General features: G+C 55.0%; 2 protein-coding genes across 2 annotated transcripts; both read right to left on the reverse strand.

Annotated features, from left to right (window-relative positions):
• Window positions 1-4033: 4033 nt before the first annotated feature.
• LOC126648770 (olfactory receptor 52K2-like) lies at window positions 4034-5005 on the reverse strand. The gene has a single exon (XM_050332211.1). It carries the CDS (start codon window positions 4994-4996, stop codon window positions 4034-4036), a length of 963 nt encoding a protein of 320 aa, XP_050188168.1. The 5' UTR covers window positions 4997-5005.
• Window positions 5006-8313: 3308 nt separating this feature from the next.
• LOC126648771 (olfactory receptor 52I1-like) lies at window positions 8314-9345 on the reverse strand. The gene has a single exon (XM_050332212.1). The coding sequence runs from the start codon at window positions 9343-9345 to the stop codon at window positions 8314-8316; it is 1032 nt and encodes a 343-aa protein (XP_050188169.1).
• Between the last annotated feature and the right edge of the window lie 15151 nt (window positions 9346-24496).

Below are 24496 nucleotides of genomic sequence, written 5' to 3' on the forward strand. Positions count from 1 at the left end.
CTGCTGCTGCTCGCCCTCGGCACAGGGAAGCACTGCCGGCAGGTCAGGGAGGGGATCCTGCCCCTCTGCTCAGCCCTGGGGAGGCACATCTGCAGTGCCGGGTCCACCTCTGGGCTCGGCAGCACAGGAGAGACGTGGAGCTCCTGGAGTGCAGCCAGTAAAGGGTGACAGAGATGCTGAAGGGATGGAGCATCTCTGTGACAGGAAAGGCCGAGGGAGCTGGGACACTGAGGGGACCTCCCCCATGTCCATCAGGGGCTGCAGGGAGGGGGCAGAGGATGGCCCAGGCTCTGCTCGGGGGGGCCCAGCAATGGCACCAGAGGAAGGGGCAGGAACTGATGCCCAGCGAGTTCCACCTGGACATGAGAAGAACTTCCCTGTGCAGTGTCCCAGCCCTGAACAGATTGATCAAAGGGTGTGGAGTCTCCTCACTGCAGATATTCCAGAGGTGTCTAGACACAACTCTATGCCATGTGTTCTGGGATGGCCCTGCTCAAGCAGGGAGGTGGGACCAGATGAGACACTGTGGGCCCTTCCAGCCTCACCATCCTGTGATTCTGTGGTGCTGAACAGGCCCATCCTCCCAGGTTTGGGAGGTTTTGTGAGGCACAGGCTGAGGGATTTGCAGGGGAGCTGCTCCCAGGGCAGCACCAGGAGCTGTGCCCTCACAGCCCCAGCACACACCGTGGGCCGGGGGGAGCTCCCAAATCCCCCAGCCCTGGCCCGAGCTCCCATAGCCACTGTGGCCGTGGGTCAGGAGCACCCCCAGGACAGGGGCAGTCAGGGCACCCCGGCACTCCCTGCTGGGTCACGGGGGGCCGTGGCACGTGGAGCACGGAATGGTCGCTGTCCCCTGCGGGGGCACAGTGCCTGGTTTGGGTTGACAGTCGCTCCGGTGTGTGGGACCCCCCGGCCCCCCGAGCAGAGCCGGGCACGGTGTTCTGTGGTGGAGCCTCGCTGCGCTGGCCACAGAGCACTCCTGGGCCCAGGGACCCTGAGGACACGTGCCTTGGTCCCCGACCCCCGGCCCTGGGCAGAGATTTGGGCTGTGTGACGGGGACAGGAGGCAGGCGCGTCCCCCTCCCCGACGTCTGGGCCCTGCTGACTCACTTCCCTCCCTGGACTTTCCAACAAAGTTAAAAGCGACTGAACTTTGTTTATTATGTTTTTTTCCATCACGTTCCCTTCCTGGGAGAGTCCAATTAGCGCTAACGAGCCGGCTGGTAATTACCGCGCGGCCGCGAGGAGCTCTGAGCGCCGCTGGCCTCGCTGCTGCGGCCGCGCCCCCCCCGCCGCTGCCGGGCCAATTAATGGCTCTGTCACCCTGCTGGTCCCTGGGGACCCGCCGGTCCTGCACCCTGGGGACCTGCCGGCGCTTGGCAGGTGGCTGTCCCCGCACCCCTCGGTCCCTGTGCTGCGCGGAGGGACGCGACGCCAGGTCCCCGCTCCCTCCTTCCAGACGAACCTCCCCCCCGCAATTAACTCCTGTCCCGCGCCCCCAGCCCTGCACGGGGCGGCTGGGACGCCTCTGTCCCCTGGCTGGCTGTCCCCTTTGCAGAGGGGGGTGTTTGCGCCTCGCTGTCCCCCGGTGCCCGCTGTCGCCAGGCAGGGACTCTCCCGGGGTGTCCCGAGGGGACTCCCAAGCCCTCTCCTGCTGCCGGGGGGTTTCTCCAGCCCCCGCGGGAGTGGACTCTGTGCAGCCCCCCTGGGTCTGTGGAGCAGCCCCTGGCATGAAGAGCAGGAGCCAGGTCCAAACTTTCCTGTAAAAATCAGAGTGATCCTCCTCCAGATACAGCTCAAGGCTAGGGAAGTTTTAGGGGCTGAAAATGCCAGGGTAAAATGGGAAAACCTTTTCCAGTGGCAGCTCCAGCCCCACCCCTGGATCTGGAGTTTGGGTGGTGCCAAACGGGACCGTTTGTGCCGCAGGTCCCAAGAAGGTTGTACACAACAGCCGAGCAAGGAAATGGTGCTGGACAGCGATAATTTATTTGGAATTAACTAAACGTTAACTCTGAGGGTGGCCTGAGGCTGGGGTGGGGCTGGGGTGGGAAGGGTGGTGCAGGTTCTGGGCTGAGGGAGACAGGCAGGAGGATGGGTGGGAGCTGGAGTCTGTGTCCAGTCTGGGCCCATGCAGCCAGTGCTGGACTTGCTGAAACCGTGGAGTCTGTCCCTGCTCACCCAGCTCCTTCCTGATGGGGCTGTGTATGGCCACTGTCCCGGAGGGGTTTCTGCCCAGGGAGCTGCAGTCCAACCAGTGCCCCCAGCCAAGGGCCTTGGAGCACTCTGGGCTACTGGAAGGTGTCCCTGTCCGTGGCAGGGGGTGGAACAGGATGAATTTCAGGGTTCTTCCCAGTCCAAGCCAGTCTGTGATTCCATGATTCCATGACCTTGAGGTGCTGTGGCAGTTCAGGGGTGCTGCTGTTGCACCCCTGGTTTTGCAAATCTGCAGCCAGCTCTGGAGGGAGCAGAGACCCTTCCACACATGGCTGGGGCTGGGATCACTCCCCAAACCCACCAGCCTTTGCAGGGACCCCGTGCCCATCTCCAAACAGCCCCATCAGAGGACACCCACCCACCCCACCAGCACACTCAGGGTTGAACTAGTTTGCTTTGAACGCTTCACCCAAAGGAGAGATTCAAAATTAGCAAGTAAGCCCTGGCTCAGAACTGGAATCATCCTGAGGCTCCTGAGGCTCTGCAGGAATTGTCCTGAGGCTCTGCAGGAATTGTCCTGAGGCTCCAGCTGGAATCTTCTGAGGCTCAGCTGGAATCTTCTGAGGCTCATTACTCAGCTCTCCCTATTGGGCTCACGGCTACTCTGCAGGTAAACAAGGGAAAGTGCCTCTTTCTTTGGGGCTCCTCCTTGGAGGAACCTGTGAGTGGATGAACTTTGGTCCAGGAGTTGTCACCTGGAGCCACCTGAGCCACCACTGCCCTGTGTCCCCACTGCCCCATGCACCTTCATAACGGGCTCTTGTCCACCCTCACGTGGTGCTGGGGCAAATGTTGTCCTCTAAACTTGCCAAAAACCAGGACCTCCCCAACTAGTTGGGAGTTGCTCCAGTGCTGGTTTGTCACTGGTGTTACCCCTGCAGGGAGCAGAGCCCTCATTGCACTGAGCTCTGGCCAAGGCACTGGGAGTTTTCCAAGAGAAACCACAGGATGTGGAGGGCACATCCTGACCAACACCAGTGGGATGGGCCAACAGAAACCTCATGAATTCATCCAGGAGAAGGAAAAGTCCTGTCAGGGCTGGGGAACCAGCAGAAGACCACCTGCCTGGGAAAAACAGTTCAGCAAAGTGGGACATGGTGCATGCCAGGCTGACCTTGAGCAGAGGTGTCCCACGGTGCAGCAGGAGCAGCACGGCTGCCAGGTAGAGGAGGGTGATCCCTCCCCTCTGCTCAGCACTGGAGAGGCCACACCTGGAGCTCTGGGTCCAGTGCTGGGCTCCCCAGTTTGAGAGAGACATGGGCATGACATGGACAGACAGTGACAGGATGAGGGGAAATGGCTTTACACTGAAAGGGGAGAGATTTCCATTACATATTGTAAAGAAATTCCTGGCTGGGAGGGTGGGCAGGCCCTGGCACAGGTTGCCCAGAGAAGCTGTGGCTGCCCCTGGATCCCTGGAAGTGTCCAAGGCCAGGTTGGACAGGGCTTGGGAGGAAGCACACCTGGTGGAAGGTGTCCCTGTCCATGGCAGGGAGACTGGACAATCTTTGAAGTCCCTCCCAACCCAAACGAGTCTGTGGTTCTGTGATTTCCAAGTGATATGCTGGAAGAGAGGAGTGCAGTGGCCCAAGGGGCAGTTGCCTAGCTCCATCTGCACTTGCCCATTGGGTTTGCCGTCCATAAGCTGTTGCCATGTCACCAGCAGACATCTGGTCTAGCTTCCCTTTCCAGTCACTGGAGAGAGAACAGAGGTGGACCTTTCTGGGGGATAACTCCTGGCACTCAACTTCACACCTGTTCTGGGATGGGAGAACTCTTTTTGTGGCCGTGCCTCCCTCCCTCAGCCTCTGACCTGCCTTTAACAGCTTGTGAGCCTGGGTCCTGCCAGCTGCCCCAGCACTTTGAGGATCCCCTCCTGGATCTGCTTCACCTTTATGCCATAAATGAGGGGGTTGAGCATGGGAGGGACCGTCAGATACAAGTCAGCCACCAGGACTTGGACGTGAGGGGTCAGGCCAAAAGGGAACATCTGCAGGTACATGGAGAGGAGGCCCCCGACGTAAAAGATCAGGATGATGAAAACGTGGGACCCGCAGGTGGTGAGGGCCTTGGCTCGAGCCTCTTGGGATGGCAGCCTGCCCACGGCCCTGAGGATCATGGTGTAGGAGAAGGCGATGAAGGCAGAGTCCGTGCCCACCAGCAGCGTGGCCACGGCGAGGCTGTAGCGGTGGCCGGGGGCAGGGTCGGCGCAGGCCAGCCCCGCCACGGCCATGTGCTCGCAGTACGAGTGGGGCACCGCCCTGCCCCTGCAGTAGGGCAGCCTGGTGAGCAGGCACATCAGGGGGGCCATGGCAGCAGCTCCCCTGGCCAGGCACAGCAGGCCCATCTGGCCGGCCCTGGCGCCCGTCAGCAGGGTGCTGTACCTCAGGGGGCTGCAGATGGCCACGTAGCGGTCCAGGGACATGGCCAGCAGCACCCCCGACTCCACCGCTGTGGACGTGTGGATGAAGAACATCTGGGTGAAGCAGGCCTCAAAGCCAATCTCCCTGGAACCCCACCAGAACACACCTAGCATTTTGGGGACCACAGCGGTGGAGAAGGTGAGGTCAATGCCAGCCAGCATGGCGATGAAATAGTACATGGGCTCGTGCAGGCTCCTGTCCAGGCTCACGGCCAGCAGCACCAGGCTGTTCCCCAGCACGGCTGTGACGTAGGTGATGCAGAATGGGATGGAAATCCACACGTGGAGAGCTTCCAGGTCAGGGATGCCCGTCAGGAGAAAAGGCCGAGGGTTGGTGTTGGATTGGTTGGGTGTTGACATGGCATGGGGGGCCAGGCTACATCTTTGTCCCCAGCTGCAGCTCCCTGCAACAGTGACAGAAACGTTGGGATTTTGGCTGCCATGGGTGTGACCACAAACCTGTAGCCACAGCAGGCCTCCAACACCACGGAATTTTGTTGTTTATTTTGGGAAATGCTTTCATAACCTGTTATCTACAGCCAGGCTTTTGAATGGTGCTGTGGTCAGCGCCTTCAAGGGGACACATCACTGGACAGTCCTGACTGTCCCATGGGCTGCATGGGGCCACTTTCCCTTCTGCCTCTGCTCCCAGCCCCTCTGATTTCAGGGAGTCATAGAATGGTTTGGGTTGAAAAGGATCTTAAAGCCCACCCAGTGCCACCCCTGCCACGGGCAGGGACACCTTCCACCAGCCCAGGCTGCTCCAAGCCCCATCCAACCTGGCCTTGGACACTCCCAGGGATCCAGGGGCAGCCACAGCTTCTCTGGGCAGCCTGTGCCAGGGCCTGCCCACCCTCCAGATGGTGTTGGGTTGGCAGGAAGGGGCAGCTCTTAGCTTTGGGGAGCTCTGAGCCACCAGTGAGCACCTGAGGGACCCCTGGACAGTCTCCCTTGGTAACATCAAGCACTGTGGATGGGTGAGGGAAAGCCCTGGCTGCCCTCCCACGTCTGAGCCGTCCCCAAGGCTCTCCTGAAGAAGGGCTGGGATTGTCCCCTCATCTCCTGACACAGAAGGGCTGCAGGTCAAGGGGATTCCTGAGACCGAGTGACTTTGCATGAGGGAAAAATCATCTACAAGTGTCCAAGGAGGTCTTTGGCAAGTTCTGCCAGACTTCCACGAGGCCTGGAATGCTGGGGAGCTGCAGGCTCTCCCCCTGGGTTACTGGGGCTGATGTGCTGAGCTGCCAATTGTTCCCCTGACGTCAATGCCCAGCAGAGAGCCCGAGATGTTAATGGCAGATTTGGTCAATAAAGAATTAAAGGATTGGAGCCAAATTAAATTATGGCAATCAGCGAGGCCTGCAGGAAACAGCTCCTGTCAAACAAACCTGATTGCCTTTTCTGGTGAGTGAAGGGTTCAGTTAATCAGTGTGATCAGGGTGTGTGTGAGCACAGCACAGCTGTCAGGGAGAGGCCTCTGCCCCGCTTGGGTGAGGGGCTGGCACAGGGCACCTGGAAATACGAGCATAACTTGGTGGATCAGAGACCTCAAAATGAAGCTGTCAAGGACCATCCCAGAACCACAGAATCCCAGACTGGTTTGGGTTGGGAGGGACCATGAAGCCCACCCAGTGCCACCCCTGCCCTGGGCAGGGACACCTTCCACCAGCCCAGGGTGCTCCAAGCCCCGTCCAACCTGGCCTGGGACACTTCCAGGGATCCAGGGGCAGCCACAGCTTCTCTGGGCAACCTGTTCTTCCTGACATCTCCTGAGGATACCTGTGCCCCACCTGCCTCCTCTCCTCCCTCTGTTCCCGACTGAGCTGCCTCCCTTTACATGATCCAGCCCATTGCACCCAAATTTCACCTACATTTCACCAAATCCTGCCTCCTGGTGACCCCATCTCTGTGCCCTTTCCTTCCAGTCACCTGCTCTTGTGTCAAGGGATTCAGAACATTATTGGTTGAAAATCTACTTTGTATTACAGAAAATGTGTATTTAGCTAATAATTGATTGATTTATACAAACAGAAACAAGTCAATGCTTTTACACCCAAAAATTTGCAGTTTAGCTAAAAGGTTGTTATCTTTTTGTTTACTTTTTTAAACTCAACTCCTATTTTTACCTAAGAAAATACTTTTAAATTTTGCAGCCTTAGTTGTGCAGTTTCATGTAATAAAAAAAAAATAAAAAAAATTCTGTAAAACTACTTTTAAAAAAAAAAAAGAATTCAGCAATTGCCTTTTTTTCCTGACTCACTGACACTGTAAAGCATCTGAGTCGGGTGCTGAAGCCCCCTCAGCCCCCCGTCCTCAGGCCCCTGCCCTGCCACACAGCACCCACCTGGCTGTCCCTGGCAGTGCCACCTCAGGGATGCCCGGAGAGGAAGGTCTCCTGTGCTCCAGGGCTGGGCATAAATCACCTCCGGCAGTGCCGGGGGGACTCTCCTGGCTGGGGATCCCCAGGGGCACGAGGCCTCTGCAGGCTCCTCTGTAACAACGTCAGCGCAGGGCCGGAGGGAAACAGCCCTAATCCCACACCAGTTCTCCCTCTTCTCATTTCTCTAACGAATGGCAGGTGCTGGGAGGTCAAGGAGTCGTGGGAACATGGAATCCTGGAATGGTTTGGGTTGAGAGGGACTTCAGAGACCATCCCATTCCATCCCCTGCCGTGGGCAGGGACACCTTTCAGTAGCCCAGGTTGCCCCAAGTCCCGTCCAACCTGGCCTTGATGAGCAGCCCAGACAGGAAGGTGCTGCATGAGCTGCCTCCAGAAGAATTAAAAGGCCTTTTTTGTGTTTTCCTGGAGCAATGCCGGGGCAGTTTCCTTCCTGGCTCTGCTGTACCAGTGGCTGGAAGCCTCTCCTGCCTCTCATCCCAAGCCATGGAATGGGCTGCTGTGCCTCCACCAGACCCTCCCCAAGGCCTTGGCAGTGTAAAGCCAAAGTGTGCAAATTCAGCATAGAAAATAAATGCAAATTTGGGACAGCAGGAAAATTCTGTCAACTGTTTTTTTTTTTTAGATGTCAGGGAAGTTCCAGCAGAAAGTTGGATAAACACCACAAAGACAGGAAAAGGTATGTCTGAGGTGAAGAATAACAGTATCAATCCAGTTTTGAACTGGAATGCATTTCACTGAGTTTTATTTTTAAATTAATGTGGAAGTGAGGACTAAACATGGCATTTTGGAAGGGATTCATCTGAACACAGTTGCATACACGGTGTTGGTCTGTGATTGGAGCCAGTCCTGAGATCACCTTCATAGCCACAGACACAGTGATTTTAGGGTAGGATTCAGAGAATCATAGAATGGTTTAGGTTGGAAGTGGCTTTGAAGTTCACCCAGTGCCAACCCCTGCCACAGGCAGGGACACCTTCCACCAGCCCAGGGTGCTCCAAGCCCCGTCCAACCTGGCCTTGGACACTTCCAGGGATCCAGGGGCAGCCACAGCTATAACAGGATCTGTGCATTGACACAAATGTAGTTGGACCCCTTGAATTATCACAGGGATGTTCATGCACTGGGAACATCTCCAGACTCGAAGGTGGGTTCTTGCTTCTCTGTCTCATCTGGAAAGGAGGAAGGGAAAGAGGGCCTGGCGTGAACTCTTTCTCCCAGTCCCCAACAACTCTTCTCACAGAGCAGGGTCTCTTTAAAGCCCAGGAGTCCTCCCTCCTCACTGCTCCTGCTCACGGTGGGCACTCCCTGGAGTGCAGCTGGCGCTGCCTTGGCCTGGATGAACGCGCCTGGAAAAGCAGGGACCGCCGTGAGGGGCACGCGCCCCGCGGGGAAGGAGCAGTCTGAGCAGGGCCTGGCGGACGGGCCTGCTCCTCAGGCTGTACACCAGCGGGTTCAGCGTGCTGGGCAGGGTCACGTACAGGTCTGCCAGCAGCACCCGCGCGGGCAGGGACACGGCGCTGCCCAGGTGCTGGGCGTAGATGGAGACGATGCCGGGCAGGTAGAAGAGCAGCACCACGCACAGGTGGCACCCGCACGTGCTCAGGGCCGTCCGGCACGGCCCGTGTCCCAGCGCGGCCCGCAGGATCGCGGCGTAGGACGCGGCGATGCAGGCCCCGTCCGTGCCCACGATCAGGGAGGAGCCGGCCACGCTGTAGAGCCCGGCGGGCGCGGGGTCGGCGCACGCCAGCTTGGCCACGGCCAGGTGCTCGCAGTACGAGTGGGGCACCACGCGGGAGCCGCAGTAGGGCAGGGCCATCACCAGCCCCGTCAGGGGCACCATGAACAGGAGACCCCTCAGCACGACGGCCAGGCCCATCTGGGCGATGGCCCGCACGCTCAGGATGGTCTGGTACCTGAGGGGGTGACAGATGGCAACGTAGCGGTCGACGGCCATGGCCAGGAGCAATCCCGACTCCTCCGAGGTCGCGGAGTGGACGAGGAACATCTGGACAAAGCAGGCCGCGTAGCCAATCTCGGCAGAGTTCAGCCACAGCACGCTCAGCATCTTGGGGACGACGGCCGTCACCATGAGCACATCGATGGCCGCCAGCATGGCCAGGAGCCGATGGGAGGGGGTGCACAGGGACTCGTCCAGCCCAATGACCAGCAAAACTGCCCCATTTCCTACCAGGGCCATGACGTAGGCTAAGCAGAAAAGGACACCCAGGCAGGTGGGGAAAGCTTCCAGGCCAGGGACACCCACCAGGATGAAGGAGGAGGAGCTGCTGTTGAAGGGATCAGGAGCCATGAGGGAGAATCTTGATTTGTATTTAGAAGAAGACACTGCGTTTTCAGCCCTGCGGTGTCAGGGGGATAAGGTGGAGACTCTGCATCAGTGCAAGAGCCAAATCAGGAATGCACACTGTTGTTGCAGTGGGTGAGACAGCATAACATCACCTTTTCCTCCTGGAAAGGGTGGTCAGACCTTGGCAGGGGCTGCCCAGGGAGGTTTGGAGTGCCCAGCCCTGGAGGTGTCCAAGGCAGGCCTGGCCGTGGCACTCAGTGCTCTGGGCTGGGGGACAAGGTGGGGATGGGGCACAGGGGGATCCGTGGGCTGGGAGGGCTTTTCCAGCTGCAGTGATTCCAGGATTCTGTGATTCTATGATCACCTGATAGGAATGGACCAGAAACACTGAATAAATGGGGCTGTTGTGGCTTGGAAGTTGCTACAAGCTGAAGAAGTTCATGTTTGAGGTTGAGCCAGGGATAACCAAGGCACTTTTACAGTCTATTGTTTGTGAAAGGCTTAGTTGCTCACCAGTGCTCAGCTGACATCCCAAAATAAGCTGTGAGAACAAGGAGAGCAAGGTCAGCTTCCAGACCTGGCTTCCCTACATGAGCCCGACATAGGAAGTCCCTCCAGATTTGTAGGGCAAAAAGTGGTCTCAGACAATGCCCTGGGATGTTAAATGTAATCATGAAATTGCCCTTCTCTGCTCTGTCTCCATTCTGTCATTCACCTGCAAGACCAAGCAGAGCAAAATGCTTGTTTCTGAGGTTTTATTCTGACAGGAGAAGTTTGAAGGTAACACAGAAACTCCAGAGAACAGTCCCAGAGGGACAGGAAGAGTCTGCACATTTATTTGTACTGAAACTTTGCTGCTGCTGCTTCTCCCCACAAAGTGGCAAAGACCAGGCAGGTGCTGACACACCAGATCCTGCCTGATGGGAGAAATTCCCTGGGTGATCACCCACCAGGAGCTTCTTAGAGAGAAGCAAGCTCCCACTGGAAAGACACAAACTCACCTGCTGTTAGCCCAAACATTTAGGAGCTGTCTTACCTCTCCTCCCAGACTGGGCTGGCTCTGGCTCTCATCTCCAACCCTCCCTTCCACAGTCTGGGAGTGATAAGCTTGAAGTTGAACACATTTATTTTCCATCAATACAAGAATCTCAGGTGGGAGAAGGGGGGAAATCCAGAACACTCTGAAGATGCAGCTCAGCAGGGCTCTGGTCACCCCCACACCTCTGCAGGTGGAAACCACACCTTGTTCTGGGCTGGTGTGTCCCCTCCAACTCCCACCTTGGGAACTGGCAGCAGATGTCAATGTGCACCATCAGTGTGTGCTGCCCAGAGGGTTTTTGCTGTGAGAGCTGGTGCCCCTGGACACGCTCTGAGATTCAGGTTTTCCCTGCCCTGTAGCCCTGAATCAGGACGGCCAGTCAGCTGTGGGGCTGTTCCTGCTGGAGCCCAAACCCAAACCACCTTGCTGGAGCCCCTCTCTTGACAGGCATCCCACCCACAGGGTCCCTGTCCCTGTGTTAGGAAGGAAAACCAGTGACATGTCCCCTCCAGCATCCCACACACAGACAGGGTGTGCACCTCCTTCCCCTCCAGCCCTTGGCAAAGGCAAAAGTGCTGGGAATTGTCCTGTTTTACAGGGAGAACAGAGACATGGAAGGGTTAAACCAGCCTGGTGGCAGTTTGGGAAGGGGATGCAAGTTTCTCAGGTGCTGGTACCCCTTGTTTTCCCCAATATACCAAAGGGCCAGACCTCATCTCTTTGGATTTCCAGTCGTTTGACTTCCCTGACCCCTAAATATTTTCATCTCTTCTCCAAGCTGCTTTGAGTCCTCTTCAGGACACAAACCAGGAGACTTTTCAGCCTGGCTCTGGTCAGAGACACAAACCAGGAGCTTTTTCAGCCTGTCTCTGGTCAGGGACACAAACCAGGAGGCTTTTCACCTGTCTCTGGTCAGGGACACAAACCAAGAGACATTTCAGGCTGTGTCCAGTCATCTCCACTGGCCACGGGAGGCCAAATACTGCAAAGCCACCCTTGTGCCAGCACTGCCCAGAGGAGGGTGTTGGTGAAGGTTTATTGCCCAGAGGGCTCTGTTTGCAGCCCCTCAGCTATCTGGGCTGTGAAGCCACCCCTGGCCCTGGCCACTCCAGCAGCAAACACATCTCATGCCAGAATTATTTGTCTGAGATCCTGTAAAGCCTGCACTGGGAAGAAGCAGCTCCTCCCTGTCTCCTCCCTGCCTGAGGCATCTGTTCTACAGATCCCATGTCCTGCTCTGGGCAGTGGTGCCTGCACTTCGTCCTGGTGACAAAGCTCTCCAGGTTAGTCAATAATGCTGCTCAACCAGCATCAGGCTCAGCTTTCACTGGGCCCTTCTGGCTCACAGGGCTGCTCCACTCCTGCTTCCTTATGGAGTCACAGAAGGTTTGGGCTGGAAGGGATTTTAAGGATCATCCAGTCCCACCCCCTGCCACGGGCAGGGACACCTTCCACCAGCACAGGGTGCTCCAAGCCCCGTCCAACCTGGCCTTGGACACTTCCAGGGATCCAGGGGCAGCCACAGCTTCTCTGCCCAACCTGTGCCAGGGCCTGCCCACCCTCCCAGCCAGCAATTCCTTCCCAATATCCCATCTAACCCTGCCCTCATTCAGGGAGGGTTTCACACACACAGGGGTGTCCAGTGCCCTGTCCCAGGCCTGGATGGAGCATCACACCTGCAGCAGCTGCTCCTTCCTCTCCCCAGCTCTGCCCCAGCCCTGCAGGGACCTCTGCTGCCCCCAGCCCCCAAGAACAGTGGCAGCTGCAGCTTCCACACCAATGTTCAGGAGAGTCTGTGCTGTTTTGGCTATTTCTGGGGTGTACCTGTGGCCACAGGGATGGAACAGCACATTCCAGCTGGTGCTGCTCAGGTGGGACCTGCTGACACACTGCTGAGTGTTTCCTTTGTGCTTGGTCGGCACGAAAGGCTGACAGAGTTTTATTTTGTGCAATTACCTAGTTCAGTAATTTGTAAACTGAACATTCCCTGACTCCTGAGGTGGTGCTGCTTCTGTAAACAGAGTTCAAGTCGTACCTAAATACCTGCCAAAAATGTCATGCAGTGTATATTATATTATTGCTTCTGTGTTAAATGTCTTTCAGGTGCTGAAAGGACCATAAATTTTCCTGTTAAGTTTGGAAAACACTGGTCTATTTTTTTTTTTATTATTATTCATTCACAAGAAGAAGTTCCTCCAGAGAGGAGAGGAACCAATCCTTACCTTCCTGGTGGTGTTTGCATCCTCTTCATGCACAAGCACAAAGGGACCAGGCTGGAGCTGTGAGCAGGGACTTGCAGGTCCTCACAGGTGACAGGGCTGGCAGGTACCACCCTGTGTGTCTGCAGCTTGTCTGGGCTTGGTTTAGCTGAGGAAGAGCCATGATAATTAGCACTGCTGTAATTAACCTAAACAAGGAAGCCAGTGGAGGTTGCAGGTGTGTGACTGGCAGATCTTGACCACACTATTCACTAAATCTGGGATGTCTGGAATTGCTGGAGCAGCTCATTAACTCCACCAGAGACAAAGCCCACTTAGATGTATTAGCAGTGCTGCACAGCAGCTTTTCTCGGTAGATTCTTTCGTATTCCACCTTGACTTGGCTAAAATTTCAGAGCTTGGCACTATCTTTAAAAATACTGGCACAGGACCAGGTTAAACGTAAAGATTTCCCTCCCCAGCTCAGCTGGATGATTGGCCTGGCCCTGCCCGTACCTACAGGACCTGCAGGTACTGATTCTGTCCCACAAGCAACTCCTCCACCTGCCAGAAGGACCTGCAAGGAAATATTTATGTGTCTTAAGGAACCTGATCACCCTAATCTGGGGCTTCAGGGACTGAATCACCACGGAGAAGCTGCTGCCTGGGAATAGCCAGGAATACAAACAGTAAACAACGAAAGCGCTTCTTCCACTGCACGGGTGGGGTCTGTCCCAGCACCCAGAGTGCCAAACACATTCCACAGAGGGGGGATATTTTATCTCTGAGCTGTTGGACGAGTCCAGAGGAGGCCATGGAGATGCTCTGAGAGCTGGAGCCCCTCTGCTCTGGAGCCAGGCTGGGAGAGCTGGGGGGGCTCACCTGGAGAAGAGAAGGATCCAGGGAGACCTGAGAGCCCCTTCCAGGGCCTGAAGGGGCTCCAGGAGAGCTGGAGAGGGACTGGGGACAAGGGATGGAGGGACAGGACACAGGGAATGGCTTCCCACTGCCAGAGGGCAGGGATAGATGGGAGATTGGGAAGGAATTGCTGGCTGGGAGGGTGGGCAGGCCCTGGCACAGGTTGGGCAGAGAAGCTGTGGCTGCCCCTGGATCCCTGGAAGTGTCCCAGGCCAGGTTGGATGGGTCTGGGAGCAACCTGGGCTGGTGGAAGGTGTCCCTGCCCGTGGCAGACAGAGGGTGGCACTGGATGAGCTTTGAGGTCCCTCCCAACCCAAACCAGTCTGGAACTCCGTGAACTGCACATGAAAAGTGCAGCACGGGATGGGCCACAAAAATCCACCCCAGATACACCAGTTCTGCAGCTCCTACATGAGCTGCATGAGAACCCACTCCAAACCTCTCTCATCTCCTGAATCTTTCCAAGTTAATGACTTGAGAACTGTGAGTAAACAGGAGCTGAAAACAGTGACACTTGAGCCAATCCCAGTGAGCAGAAACCAGCTCGGCAGGCTGAGGGTGCCCAGTCCCAGGGTGGGCTGTGTAGGACTGCAAAACCTTCAGAGAATTCAGCTTTGACATCAAAGGACTGACAGTGAGCTGGGGGGAAAGAACCTCGGTGTGTGAGCTCCACAGGCTGCACTTGTGCTCTTGCTGAGTGCTGAGGACCTGCTGGTGGCCTGCACGTCCCCCCAGAGAGCTGCTGGAGCTGCTGGAACGTTTAATAAAGGGGGTGGAGGGAAGAAGGGCCAAACCAGGGAGTGCCCAGCCCTGGAGGTGTCCAAGGCAGGCCTGGCCGTGGCACTCAGTGCTCTGGGCTGGGGGACAAGGTGGGGATGGGGCACAGGGGGATCCATGGGCTGGGAGGGCTTTTCCAACCTCTGGGATCCTGGAATTCTGGGGGGGACCAGCTCCCAGGTCATGGGGAGGAGCACAAACATGTGAACAGCAGTTTTCTATCTGTCTTTTTGTTTGCCTTTGTCCTCCCGTTTCTGACTTAGATGTACTTTCTGTTGCCTGAATTAGTAACTGATGTGAGGGGCTGCTGCAGAGCTGCTCTCAGATCAGTGCTGCAAATACAGCACAAAAAGATAATGAAATCCACAATATTTCTAGTGATTTAATGCACCTACTTCCTTCCTTTCCTCCAAGGCTTAGAACAAGAAATCTGTTTTGCTGCAGAGCTGGAATATTTATAACTCTGGACTGATGCAAAAGGTGGTTCCTCTTCACTGTGTCTGAAGAATTGATGTGGCACAAGAGGAGATCTGGCCTCTTTTCCTGTATCCCTGATCTGGCTGTTGCCAGCCCAGCAGGGAAGGAACCCCCCCATCCAGGGAGCTCATGGCCCACACTGCCCTCAGGGTCACAGGGTCTCGTGGGGTCTCTGTTAGCTTTCCCCAGGTGTCCTCAGCAACTCTTCCTCCAGTGCAGAGCCCACAGCCAAGGAGAAGGGAAAACATATAAATGTGATATTTAAATATAAATATATAAAAGTAAATAATATAAATAGCCATCTTTCACACCTGTGGGAGGTTGCCAATTTAGTTGAGCAGGAACTGAGTTTGGCACATACAGGAAAGGAGGGAATTGGGTTGTTTTGAAGGTTTTTATACACACACCTCCCCTCCAGATCCAGAACTGAGTGGTGAAGTGATAAACTGGACGGTGAAATTCAGAATGGATTCATTCCCTTGGGACAGTACCTGCTCAGGTGTGAGTTATCCACAGCCCACAGTCCCTTCTATCCCCACAGAACACCTCCTGCCCTGACCTTGGTGTTCCCTCATACTGTCTCTCACTCTTTTTGCTCACTCCTCTCTCAGTTTGACATTTCCTCCCCTTCCTAAACATGTTTTCACAAAGACACTACAATTCCCCATCCCTGGAAGCGTCCAAGGACAGGCTGGACAGGGCTTGGAGCACCCTGGGCTGGTGGAAGGTGTCCCTGCCCGTGGCAGGGGTGGCACTGGGTGGGCTTTGAGGTCCCTCCCAACTCAAACCTGTCTGTGATTCCATGATTCCACGATTTTATGATGGATCTATTCCTGCTCTGACTGATCACTCATGTCTGGCTCTGGGCAGCCCCAGGGCTCCCTCCTGGCTGCAGCCCCTCCTCTGCCAAAACCTGCCCCAAATCACCTCCCCACAAACATCTCGAGCTGCTGTTTGCAAATATGATTTTTCCGTGTGGGTAATGAGTTAATTTGTTCCTAATTCAGGAAATGAAGCTCTTAATTGGGTTTGTGCTAGAACTTTCTGCTTCCACAAAGTGTTATTGATCTGCTCCTTCCACAAAATTGTTTTCTAAATTATAGGCAGTGATGAAATGCAAGAGGAAGGTGACACAGTTGAAAAGTTAGTTGTAGATGAGTGTTCCATGCTGTCTGTGTGTCTGACTGCTGTTCAGGGGGGCACTGGAGTGCACTGCCATGCCCTGGAATGCACAGCAGGGAAAGGAGCAGGTCCCAGCTCAGTGTCAGCTCCTGGGGGCTCTGAGTGCACCCAGAAAACCACCAGCTGCTGAGCTGGTGCAGCCCTGGATTGCAGCCTTTTCTTGCAGCTCTGGTGCTTGTTCTCAGAGTTTCCCAGAGCAGGCAAACACTGGGAATTTTTCCGAGTACACATTTTTTGCCATTTCTTTCCTCCAGCCAGTTCCCCAAATCTCCCTTTCCTCCCACTTTTGCCCTTTGCCATTTTTCAGAGAAGCCAAGGAAACCTTGCTCTCATTCCCCTGGTGCTCACATGCCCTGAGGAGCGAAGGCAGGAGCTCTGGGTCCCTGGGGAAGCCCTGTGGGGTTTGGGGCTGGTTAAACACAGCTCCCCAGCCCTCTGAGCAATGTGAGCAGCCAGGGCATGTCCTGGTGCCCTCCCCACATCCTCTGCTGTCACCTGTGTGCAGGGGCTGCCTGAAGAAAACAGGGATGTTTGTCCTGTGAAAGGGCAAATTCTTTGAGGGCTTGATTCAAACCAAGAATTTACAGAAGTCTCTGGCAGAAACAACAAACAGGGAGTTATGAAAGTGCTGGGAGGAAATTGCTTGGCTAAATATTACTTTTAATCTCATATATAGAGATGGGTTTGCGGCAGGTGGGATGGAACTGGGTGATCTTAAAGCTCCTTTGAACCCCAGACTTTTCTGAGATGATTGCACTCAATGATCTCAGAAGTATTTTCCAACCTAAATGATTCTGTGATGCTGTTATACTGTGATGATTAAAAGCCACCCTAAAATTCAGCCTTGGTCAATAATTACAAATGTCCCTCATTCTCTCAAATGGTTCAGAGTAGGTGGTGGCTGCCCCATCCCTGGGAGTGCTCCAGGCCAGGTTGGACGGGGCTTGGAGCACCCTGGGCTGGTGGAAGGTGTCCCTGCCCATGGCAGGGGTGGCACTGGGTGGGCTTTAAGGTCCCTCCCAACTCAAACCTGTCTGTGATCCTGTGATTCTCTGAGGGATCAGAGTCTGAGTCAAATCTCAAGCAGTTTCTGCTCCTCAGTTATGCAGTGGGTATTAATTTCCAGCTGAGAGAGGCACACACACCTTTCTCTTGGCTCTGCTACCCTGCCCAGCAGCTGCTCAGCTGGAGCCTTCCACATGCACTGAATGTACCTGCATTTGCCCAGAAGGGTCCAATATTCCTGTTTGGAATATTTCTCTGGAAATGTCCCCCACCTGCCCCCTCCTCCTCTTGCTGGGCACCTGTGCAGCTGCTGGTTCCTGCTCCTGAGGCTGCCCAGGAGAACCAGCAGCTTCCAGGGGGCTCAAACAGAGACCTGGGATGTCCTGGGGAGTTTTCTGATGGACTCAGGCAGATGAAACAGCACCTTCAGTGCTGTGTCCAGTTCTGGGCCCTCACAACAAGGGAGACATTGAGGGGCTGGAGCATGTCCAGGGAAGGGAATGGAGCTGAGGAAGGGGCTGCCCAGGGAGGTTTGGAGTGCCCAGCCCTGGAGGTGTCCAAGGCAGGCCTGGCCGTGGCACTCAGTGCTCTGGGCTGGGGGACAAGGTGGGGATGGGGCACAGGGGGATCCGTGGGCTGGGAGGGCTTGTCCAGCCCCAGAGACTCTGGGATTCTGGGATTCAGTCTCTTGGTCTTGTCTGAGCCTCTGAATGTCTTCCTTTCCATTTAACCTCGTTGGCAGCTGCACAGCACAAATGCATTTTCCTTCCATCAGGGAGGGTTTGGTTAATTGACCTGCAGGTTTAGCTGATAAAGCTCCCTCCTAAAACATCACACACTTTGCCAAACTGGAACAAAAGGGGAAGAAATCAATACAGAGTCACACATAATGAGGCTGCTTCTCATCTCCCAGGGAGATGTTCTCTCTCCTGGTCTGACCACATTCAGTTCAGCACAAACATTGACTTTTCCCTGCCTTCATCTCCATCCCCCTCCCTTCCCTCTCCAGCCCAGCTGCTTCAGCCCTGCAGGGACCAGCGTGGCCCAGGCTGCTCCTGCTGCTGCCCCATTCCCAGGGTAATCTCCAGGTGTCCTTCCCAGCTCTCCTCCTTCCACTGGCAGCAGCACCCTGGCCCCAGCCTGTCCTTCTGCCTGTGCTGCTGAGGAGCTTTTGGGCCCCTCCCAAAGGGCTGAGCACCAAATCCCCTGAAAATCTGGATATTTAAAGGGGACTGCAACCTGAGCAGTCACTGAATGTCCCACTGTGTTCTCCTCCTTTTCTGCTGCTGTGCCCAGTCCTGCCAGTGATCCTGGGACTGGTCCACTGTGGCTTTTCCTTTGTTAATCATAGAATCACAGAGTGGTTTGGGTTGAAAGGGACCTTCAAGCTCATCCAGTGCCACCCCCTGCCATGGGCAGGGACACCTTCCACTACCCCAGGTTGCTCCAAGCCCCGTCCAACCTGGCCTTGGCCACTTCCAGGGATCCAGGGGCAGCCACAGCTCCTCTGGGCAACCTGTGCCAGGGCCTGCCCACCCTCACAGGGGAGAATTCCTTCCACATATCTATTTAGAAACTAAGAAGAAATTATGTAATGCCTTCCTGACATCTAACTGATGGGCTGGTCCTGCGTGAGGGCATCTGCACAGGGTTTTTTGGCTCCTGGGAGTCTCTCCTCCCCACACCATGGCAGGAGGGTGTCTCACAGCAGGGCCATGCACATTATCTCCCCTCCCATTCTGGGATGCCCCACTCTCCGAAGGGCTGTGAGAGGGCAGAGCTGGGTGTGGCCATATGGGGAAGCTGCCTTCCTCAAGGTGGGGTAGACAAGACTGCTGGGGGCAGGTTTTCATCAGGGAATTCACTGCTGAGGAGGTTTTGGCCTCTGTAAAAATACAAACAGTGTCACCAGACCTGTGATTTTATTTACAATATCCCTGTTCAGTCCAGGACATGAAACTGTCAGTTCCCAGAGCTGTGTGACCACATAAGACCCCTCAGCTTTCACTGTATGATGGAGACAGGAACTGCTGGCCTAAGCCTTCAGGCCCTGGGAGGGACTCTCAGGTCTCCCTGGATCCTTCCCTTCTCCAGGTGAGCCCCCCAGCTGTCCCAGCCTGGCTCCAGAGCAGAGGGGCTCCAGCCCATGGCAGCATCTCCGTGGCCTCTGGGCTTGCTCCAGCAGCTCCACAGCAATCCCTGTGGGGTCCCATGGGAGCAGAGCCCAGGCTGCAGGGGTGAGTCCAGGACACGGCTGGGTCATGCCATGTGCTCCCTGATGCTCACATGAGCTCCCCATCCCTGCAGCCGCCCCAAACCCAGCTGCTCTCCAGCTGTCCCGGGTCCCAGCGATTCACCCCCTTCCTTTAATCATTGACAGCACCACGTGTCTTCCCAACATTCCCTGTTTGCTTTTCTCTGTTTAACTTTCCACTGATGGTGCCCAAGGCAATAATGTACAGAGCAATTTTTCTACCAGCGCTTTCCAGCTGTCCATCCTTTCCCTGACCTGCCTTTCCTCAGCCCTGTGCCTGCACTCTGCAGTTCCCATCACACACCTCCCCTGTGCCAGCAAACAGGCTGAGTTGTCACCTTCTGCTCCACACCACAGCAAGGTGAATTCAGGAGCTCCAAGGATGCTCCCAGGGATGTGAAGCCCCTCTGCTGTGGAGCCAGGCTGGGAGAGCTGGGGGGGTTCACCTGAAGAAGAGAAGGATCCAGGGAGACCTGAGAGCCCCTTGCAGGGCCTAAAGGGGCTCCAGGAGAGCTGGAGAGGGACTGGGGACAAGGCATGGAGGGACAGGACACAGGGAATGGCTTCCCACTGCCAGAGGGCAGGAAGAGATGGGATACTGGGAAGGAATTGCTGGCTGGGAGGGTGGGCAGGCCCTGGCACAGGTTGCCCAGAGAAGCTGTGGCTGCCCCTGGATCCCTGGAAGTGTCCAAGACCAGGTTGGACAGGGCTTGGAGCACCCTGTGCTGGTGGAAGGTGTCTCTGCCCATGGCAGGGGGTATGGAACTGGATGATCTTTAAGCTCCCTTCCAATCCGAATCTTTTGAGAATGATGATGAACAAATGATGTCCAGACACTGCCTCACTTCCCATTCTGATCAACCCTTGTGTTTTGTACCAATCTCACATTTTTGTCGCGTGTGTGACATTCCTTTGGAATCAGCTGACGCCACAGATCCCTCCCAGGGGATTCAGCTGGTTTGTGTTCATGGATTTGAAGAGTTTTTCTTCCCTGAAAGGGAGAGGTCTCTCTGCAGCAGCACCAGCATAACTTCCTTATTGGTCAAACGTCATCTGCTCTTCAAGAGAGAAAGAACGGGTCCTAAGAATTAAAGTTCACAGACCAGCTCTGGAACGTGGTTGGGTCTGGGATACTCCTGTGAATTCCACTGAGATGTGTTTCCTGTTTTATTGTTTTTAGTAGCACCCACCCAGCTCCTCTGCTTCTGCATCTTGGGATTTCACCCTCCTGTGAAACTTTCCTGTAAACCAGCGTGAATGGGGGATCCTGGGAGGGTCATTGGGAAAGTTTGTTCTATCTTTGGAACTGGACATGGACTAATGTTCTGACCTAGTTTAAGAACACAAAATCCTCTGTTTACGCCTCCATATCCACATCCCCAGACAGAGCAGCCTCTGGATAAACAGATTCCATACGTGAATCTCAGCCTTGAGAGAGCAGCAGGTCATGGGGGAGGCCAGGAGGGACTGGATGGTTTAGGTACATGATGTGGGACACCACAGGGGGATATGGGGCTTTTCAAATGATGGGGGAAAACTCCAAAAATGCAGCTTCTGAGTTGCAACAGGTCCAGCTCTGCACTGAGTGTCCCAAATTTGGGGCTACATGTGGGGTCCAAGCTCCCATGGCAGTTGGAGGTGGTGGGTCAATGGGTCTGTGTTTGTAGCTCTGTAGGTCATGAATAAACCCTCAGCTTTTGCCCTGGGCAGCTGTGCCAGGGCTGGACAGCCCTTTCCATGATGAAACCTTCCCAATATCCAGCCTGCCCCTCCCCTGGCACAGCTGGAGGCCGTTCCCTCTCCTCCTGTCCCTGTTCCCTGGGAGCAGAGCCCGACCCCCCCCGGCTCCCCCCTCCTGTCAGGGAGCTGCAGAGCCAGAAGGTCCCCTCCGAGAGACACAACCGGTCTGTGATACCAACACAACCTATGCATGAGCAGCACAAGGTTCTGAGTTCACTCAGCATCACAGTTCCTCATATATCCATTATGAATTCCCCTGGATCCTTCTCCTGTCCCTTCTGGAAGCAGAACTGTCTGATAACATTTTGCCAGATTGAATTTCAACCCACTCGGTGACATCCCAGTGATTTATTTTGAAGAAATCATTGCAGAATTGCAGTATAACATTGTTACTGCTGCTCTCCACAGCTCTACTCTCATCTCCTCGTGTTGTTATTGAGATGCCTGGTGCAATATTTTCCCAAAATCCAGTTATAGGGGAGTGGTAAAGGCGAATAGACACATTTGGCCTTATCAGAATGAAACTACTTCAATCTGCAGAACATCAAATCTGTTAAGAGATCAAAACAACACAAAGTAGTTTCAAAATTATATCCCCAGAGGTGTCCAAGGCCAGGGTAGACAGGGCAACCTGGACTAGAGCAGCCTGCTCTGGTGGGAGGTGTCCCTGCCCATGGCAGAGGGTGGGAATGGATGAGCTTTAAGGTCCCTCCCAACCCAAACCACTCGGTGATCCTATGAGTCTACTTTCTGGAATTCTGGTCTCTTTAAACCTTGAGGAATGAGGTGAAGGCAAATGTGAAATTCCTGGGGCTTGTGTGGCCCAGCCACCTCGATCCAGATATGGCCAGGCAACCTGGCCACTCTCAAAGTAATTAACTGGCACCATTCTTATTCTTTCTAGGAGGGAAATCCTCCTGCAGAGCAAACCATGGCTGTCCCTGTCCCCAGCAAACCCCTGGATCTGTCTGACCCCATTTTGGGGATGCACAGAAAATCCAGTTGTTCCTTTCATCTGCAATTTTTGGTTGGTTTTGGCAGAACCATGGTCTCTCCACAAACAATGCTGTGTCCTTTCCTCTCCTGGCCGTTCCTGGAGAGCTGTGCTGTGGATGGTGAGCTCGAGGAGGTAGAAAGTGGGACTGGGAGTAATTCCCTCAGGAATGACACTTGTCCAAGATCCGCTGCACACAGAGCTGGGTTTCGGGATTGGGCACTGCCCTCCTGGAGATCACACACCTGCAGTGAGTTCCACAGCTTTGCCCTGACATTCCTTACCTATCAGGGTAAATTTATTGCATCCCAGTTGTTATTTAGAATCACTGAACCATAGAATTCCCAGGTTGGAAAGGACCCCCAAGGATCACCCAGTGCCACCCCAGTCCCTGCCCAGGACACCCCAACACTCCCCCCTGTCCCTCAGAGCGTTGCCCAAACGCTCCTGGAGCTCTGGCAGCCTTGGGGCCGTGCCCACTGCCCTGGGGAGCCTGGGCAGTGCCAACCACCCTCTGGGGGAAGAACCTTGTGCTGAGCTCCAAGCTGAGCCTGCCCTGGCACAGCTCCAGCCCTTCCCTGGGTGCTGTCCCTGTCCCAGCCAGCAGAGGTGGGAGCTGCCCCTCGGGAGGAGCTGCAGCCCCCGCTGAGCTCTGCCCTCCTCTGCTCCAGCTGCACCAGCCCAGTGCCCTCAGCTGCTCCTCATGGCCCCTCCAGGCCCTTCCCCATCCCCTGTCCCTCCTCTGGACACTCTCTAAGAGCTTTAGATCTAGTTTATATTCAGCCTTCAGACAACATCACCCTGGCTGGTGGAGGTTTGGGACACGCTGCACATGGTACTGCCCTGAGTTTGTATTGAGCAAAATCACCTGCAGGTCGTGCTGACCAACACTCCCCTCTCAGCTGCCTCTGAGCACCTCTGCGGGCTGTGCTCAGTGTGGGAAAACAAACCCCTGTTTGCAGGTTCCTCTGGGGCTGTTTGATTTTCCACCCCTCCTGCTAAAAGCAGAGTCTGCTGCCTCTGTGGCCTCAGTCCCTGTCCCTCCTGCATTTCTGCACCCCCACCCTGTTATTTCCCTGCTGCCCCAGGTCAGGCATTGACTGTGTCAATGTTTGCCCTCCCAGGGCTCGTTCCCTCGGCAGGGCGGGCATCCATCGCCGCAGATCTCCTGGGAGTTGTCAGGGCAGCACAGGAAATTGGCTGACACCACTTTGCTTTGCCTGGGATTTTGGCATCATTTCAATTACAGACACTGTTTGTCTGCTCAAACAGCCCTTGTGGCTTCTCCTCAGAACGAGCTGCAGTGGAGCAGGTGTAAAGGAGGCCAGACTGGAGCGGGACCTTGTTCATGAGGCCATGAATCAGTGAATCCCAGAATCACCAGGGTTGGAAAAGCCCTCCCAGATCATCAAACTCAACCTGTGACCAATCCCCACCTTGCCAACCAGTCAGTCTCAATAGTCTTGGAAGCCTTTTCCAAAACCAATGATTCCATGACTCTGTGACCAAAGCCCCCTCTTTCCCTTCCCTCCTCTTCATCTTTTCCCACACTCCTATCAGCTCTGACCCACTGAACTCTGCCCTGGAGAATCTATATGCTTAGGACTGGCTTAGCCTCAAATGATAAACATTTCCAGCACAGACTGCTGGGTGCCCAGTGGTGGCTGTGTCCCCTCAGCTGGGCTGCTGGGAGAGCTCTTCTTGTGTTTTTTAAAGATGGGAAAGTAGATGAGCAGCTCCTCACAGGCCCCCCCACATACAGCAATACCCACATGTCTGGGAAAAAGGATTAAGAAGAAATCCAACCAGGGTGGCTTGGAGGGAGCACAGTGCCAAGACATCCTTGTGGGAAGCTCATGGTGGGTGAGCCTGGAGGCACAAATCAGGGGAACTGCAAGATTTGGAGCATATGTGGTACAAGATGAAATGATCTCACACTGTGCAATAGGTGTGGGGTTATTCAAGCAAGTTGTGGCTTCCCCTGCATCCCTGGAAGTGTCCAAGGCCAGGTTAGATGGGCTTGGAGCAGCCTGGGCTGGTGGAAGGTGTCCCTGCCCATGGCAGGGGTGGCACTGGGTGGGCTTTGAGGTCCCTCCCAACCCAAACCAGTCTGGGATTTTGTTCCACTAGAGCAAACTAAAGTTCCTTCCATCCTGCCATCCTGCCTCAGAAGAATGAATAACCCTCAAAGGGGGGTCCTGTTCCTTAAAGGGTCATTAATAACGGTTATTAGTGGCTATTTAGGAAGGTAATTTACTGTTTATCATTCCCTTGGCACATGTCCCAGCATCTGTCAATCAATTCAGAGGCTTCCTGAGCAGGAGGCAGCACCTCAGCCATCATGTTTCATAGAAATCAATGAATTTTTAACCTCTGGACTTGACTAATCCTTTTTTCTATATAATTTGGGTCCCACAACACCCAGCGGTGATGAGTCCCAGAATTCCATTATAAGCTCATTAAAACTAGTACATTTTTACTTGTTCAAAGTCATAGAATGGTTTGGGTTGGAAGTGACCTTAAATACGTATTTATAAATATCCTTAAATATGTCTTTAATCTGCCTGATG

The sequence above is a fragment of the Myiozetetes cayanensis genome, unplaced genomic scaffold, assembly GCF_022539395.1.
Source record: "Myiozetetes cayanensis isolate MyiCay16 unplaced genomic scaffold, myiCay2020 scf5-8, whole genome shotgun sequence".
NCBI lineage: Eukaryota > Metazoa > Chordata > Aves > Passeriformes > Tyrannidae > Myiozetetes > Myiozetetes cayanensis.

Coding starts and splice junctions, on each gene's coding strand:
- LOC126648770 (XM_050332211.1), bottom strand. CDS start 4,996: ATGTCAACACCCAACCAATCCAACACCAACCCTCGGCCTTTTCTCCTG.
- LOC126648771 (XM_050332212.1), bottom strand. CDS start 9,345: ATGGCTCCTGATCCCTTCAACAGCAGCTCCTCCTCCTTCATCCTGGTG.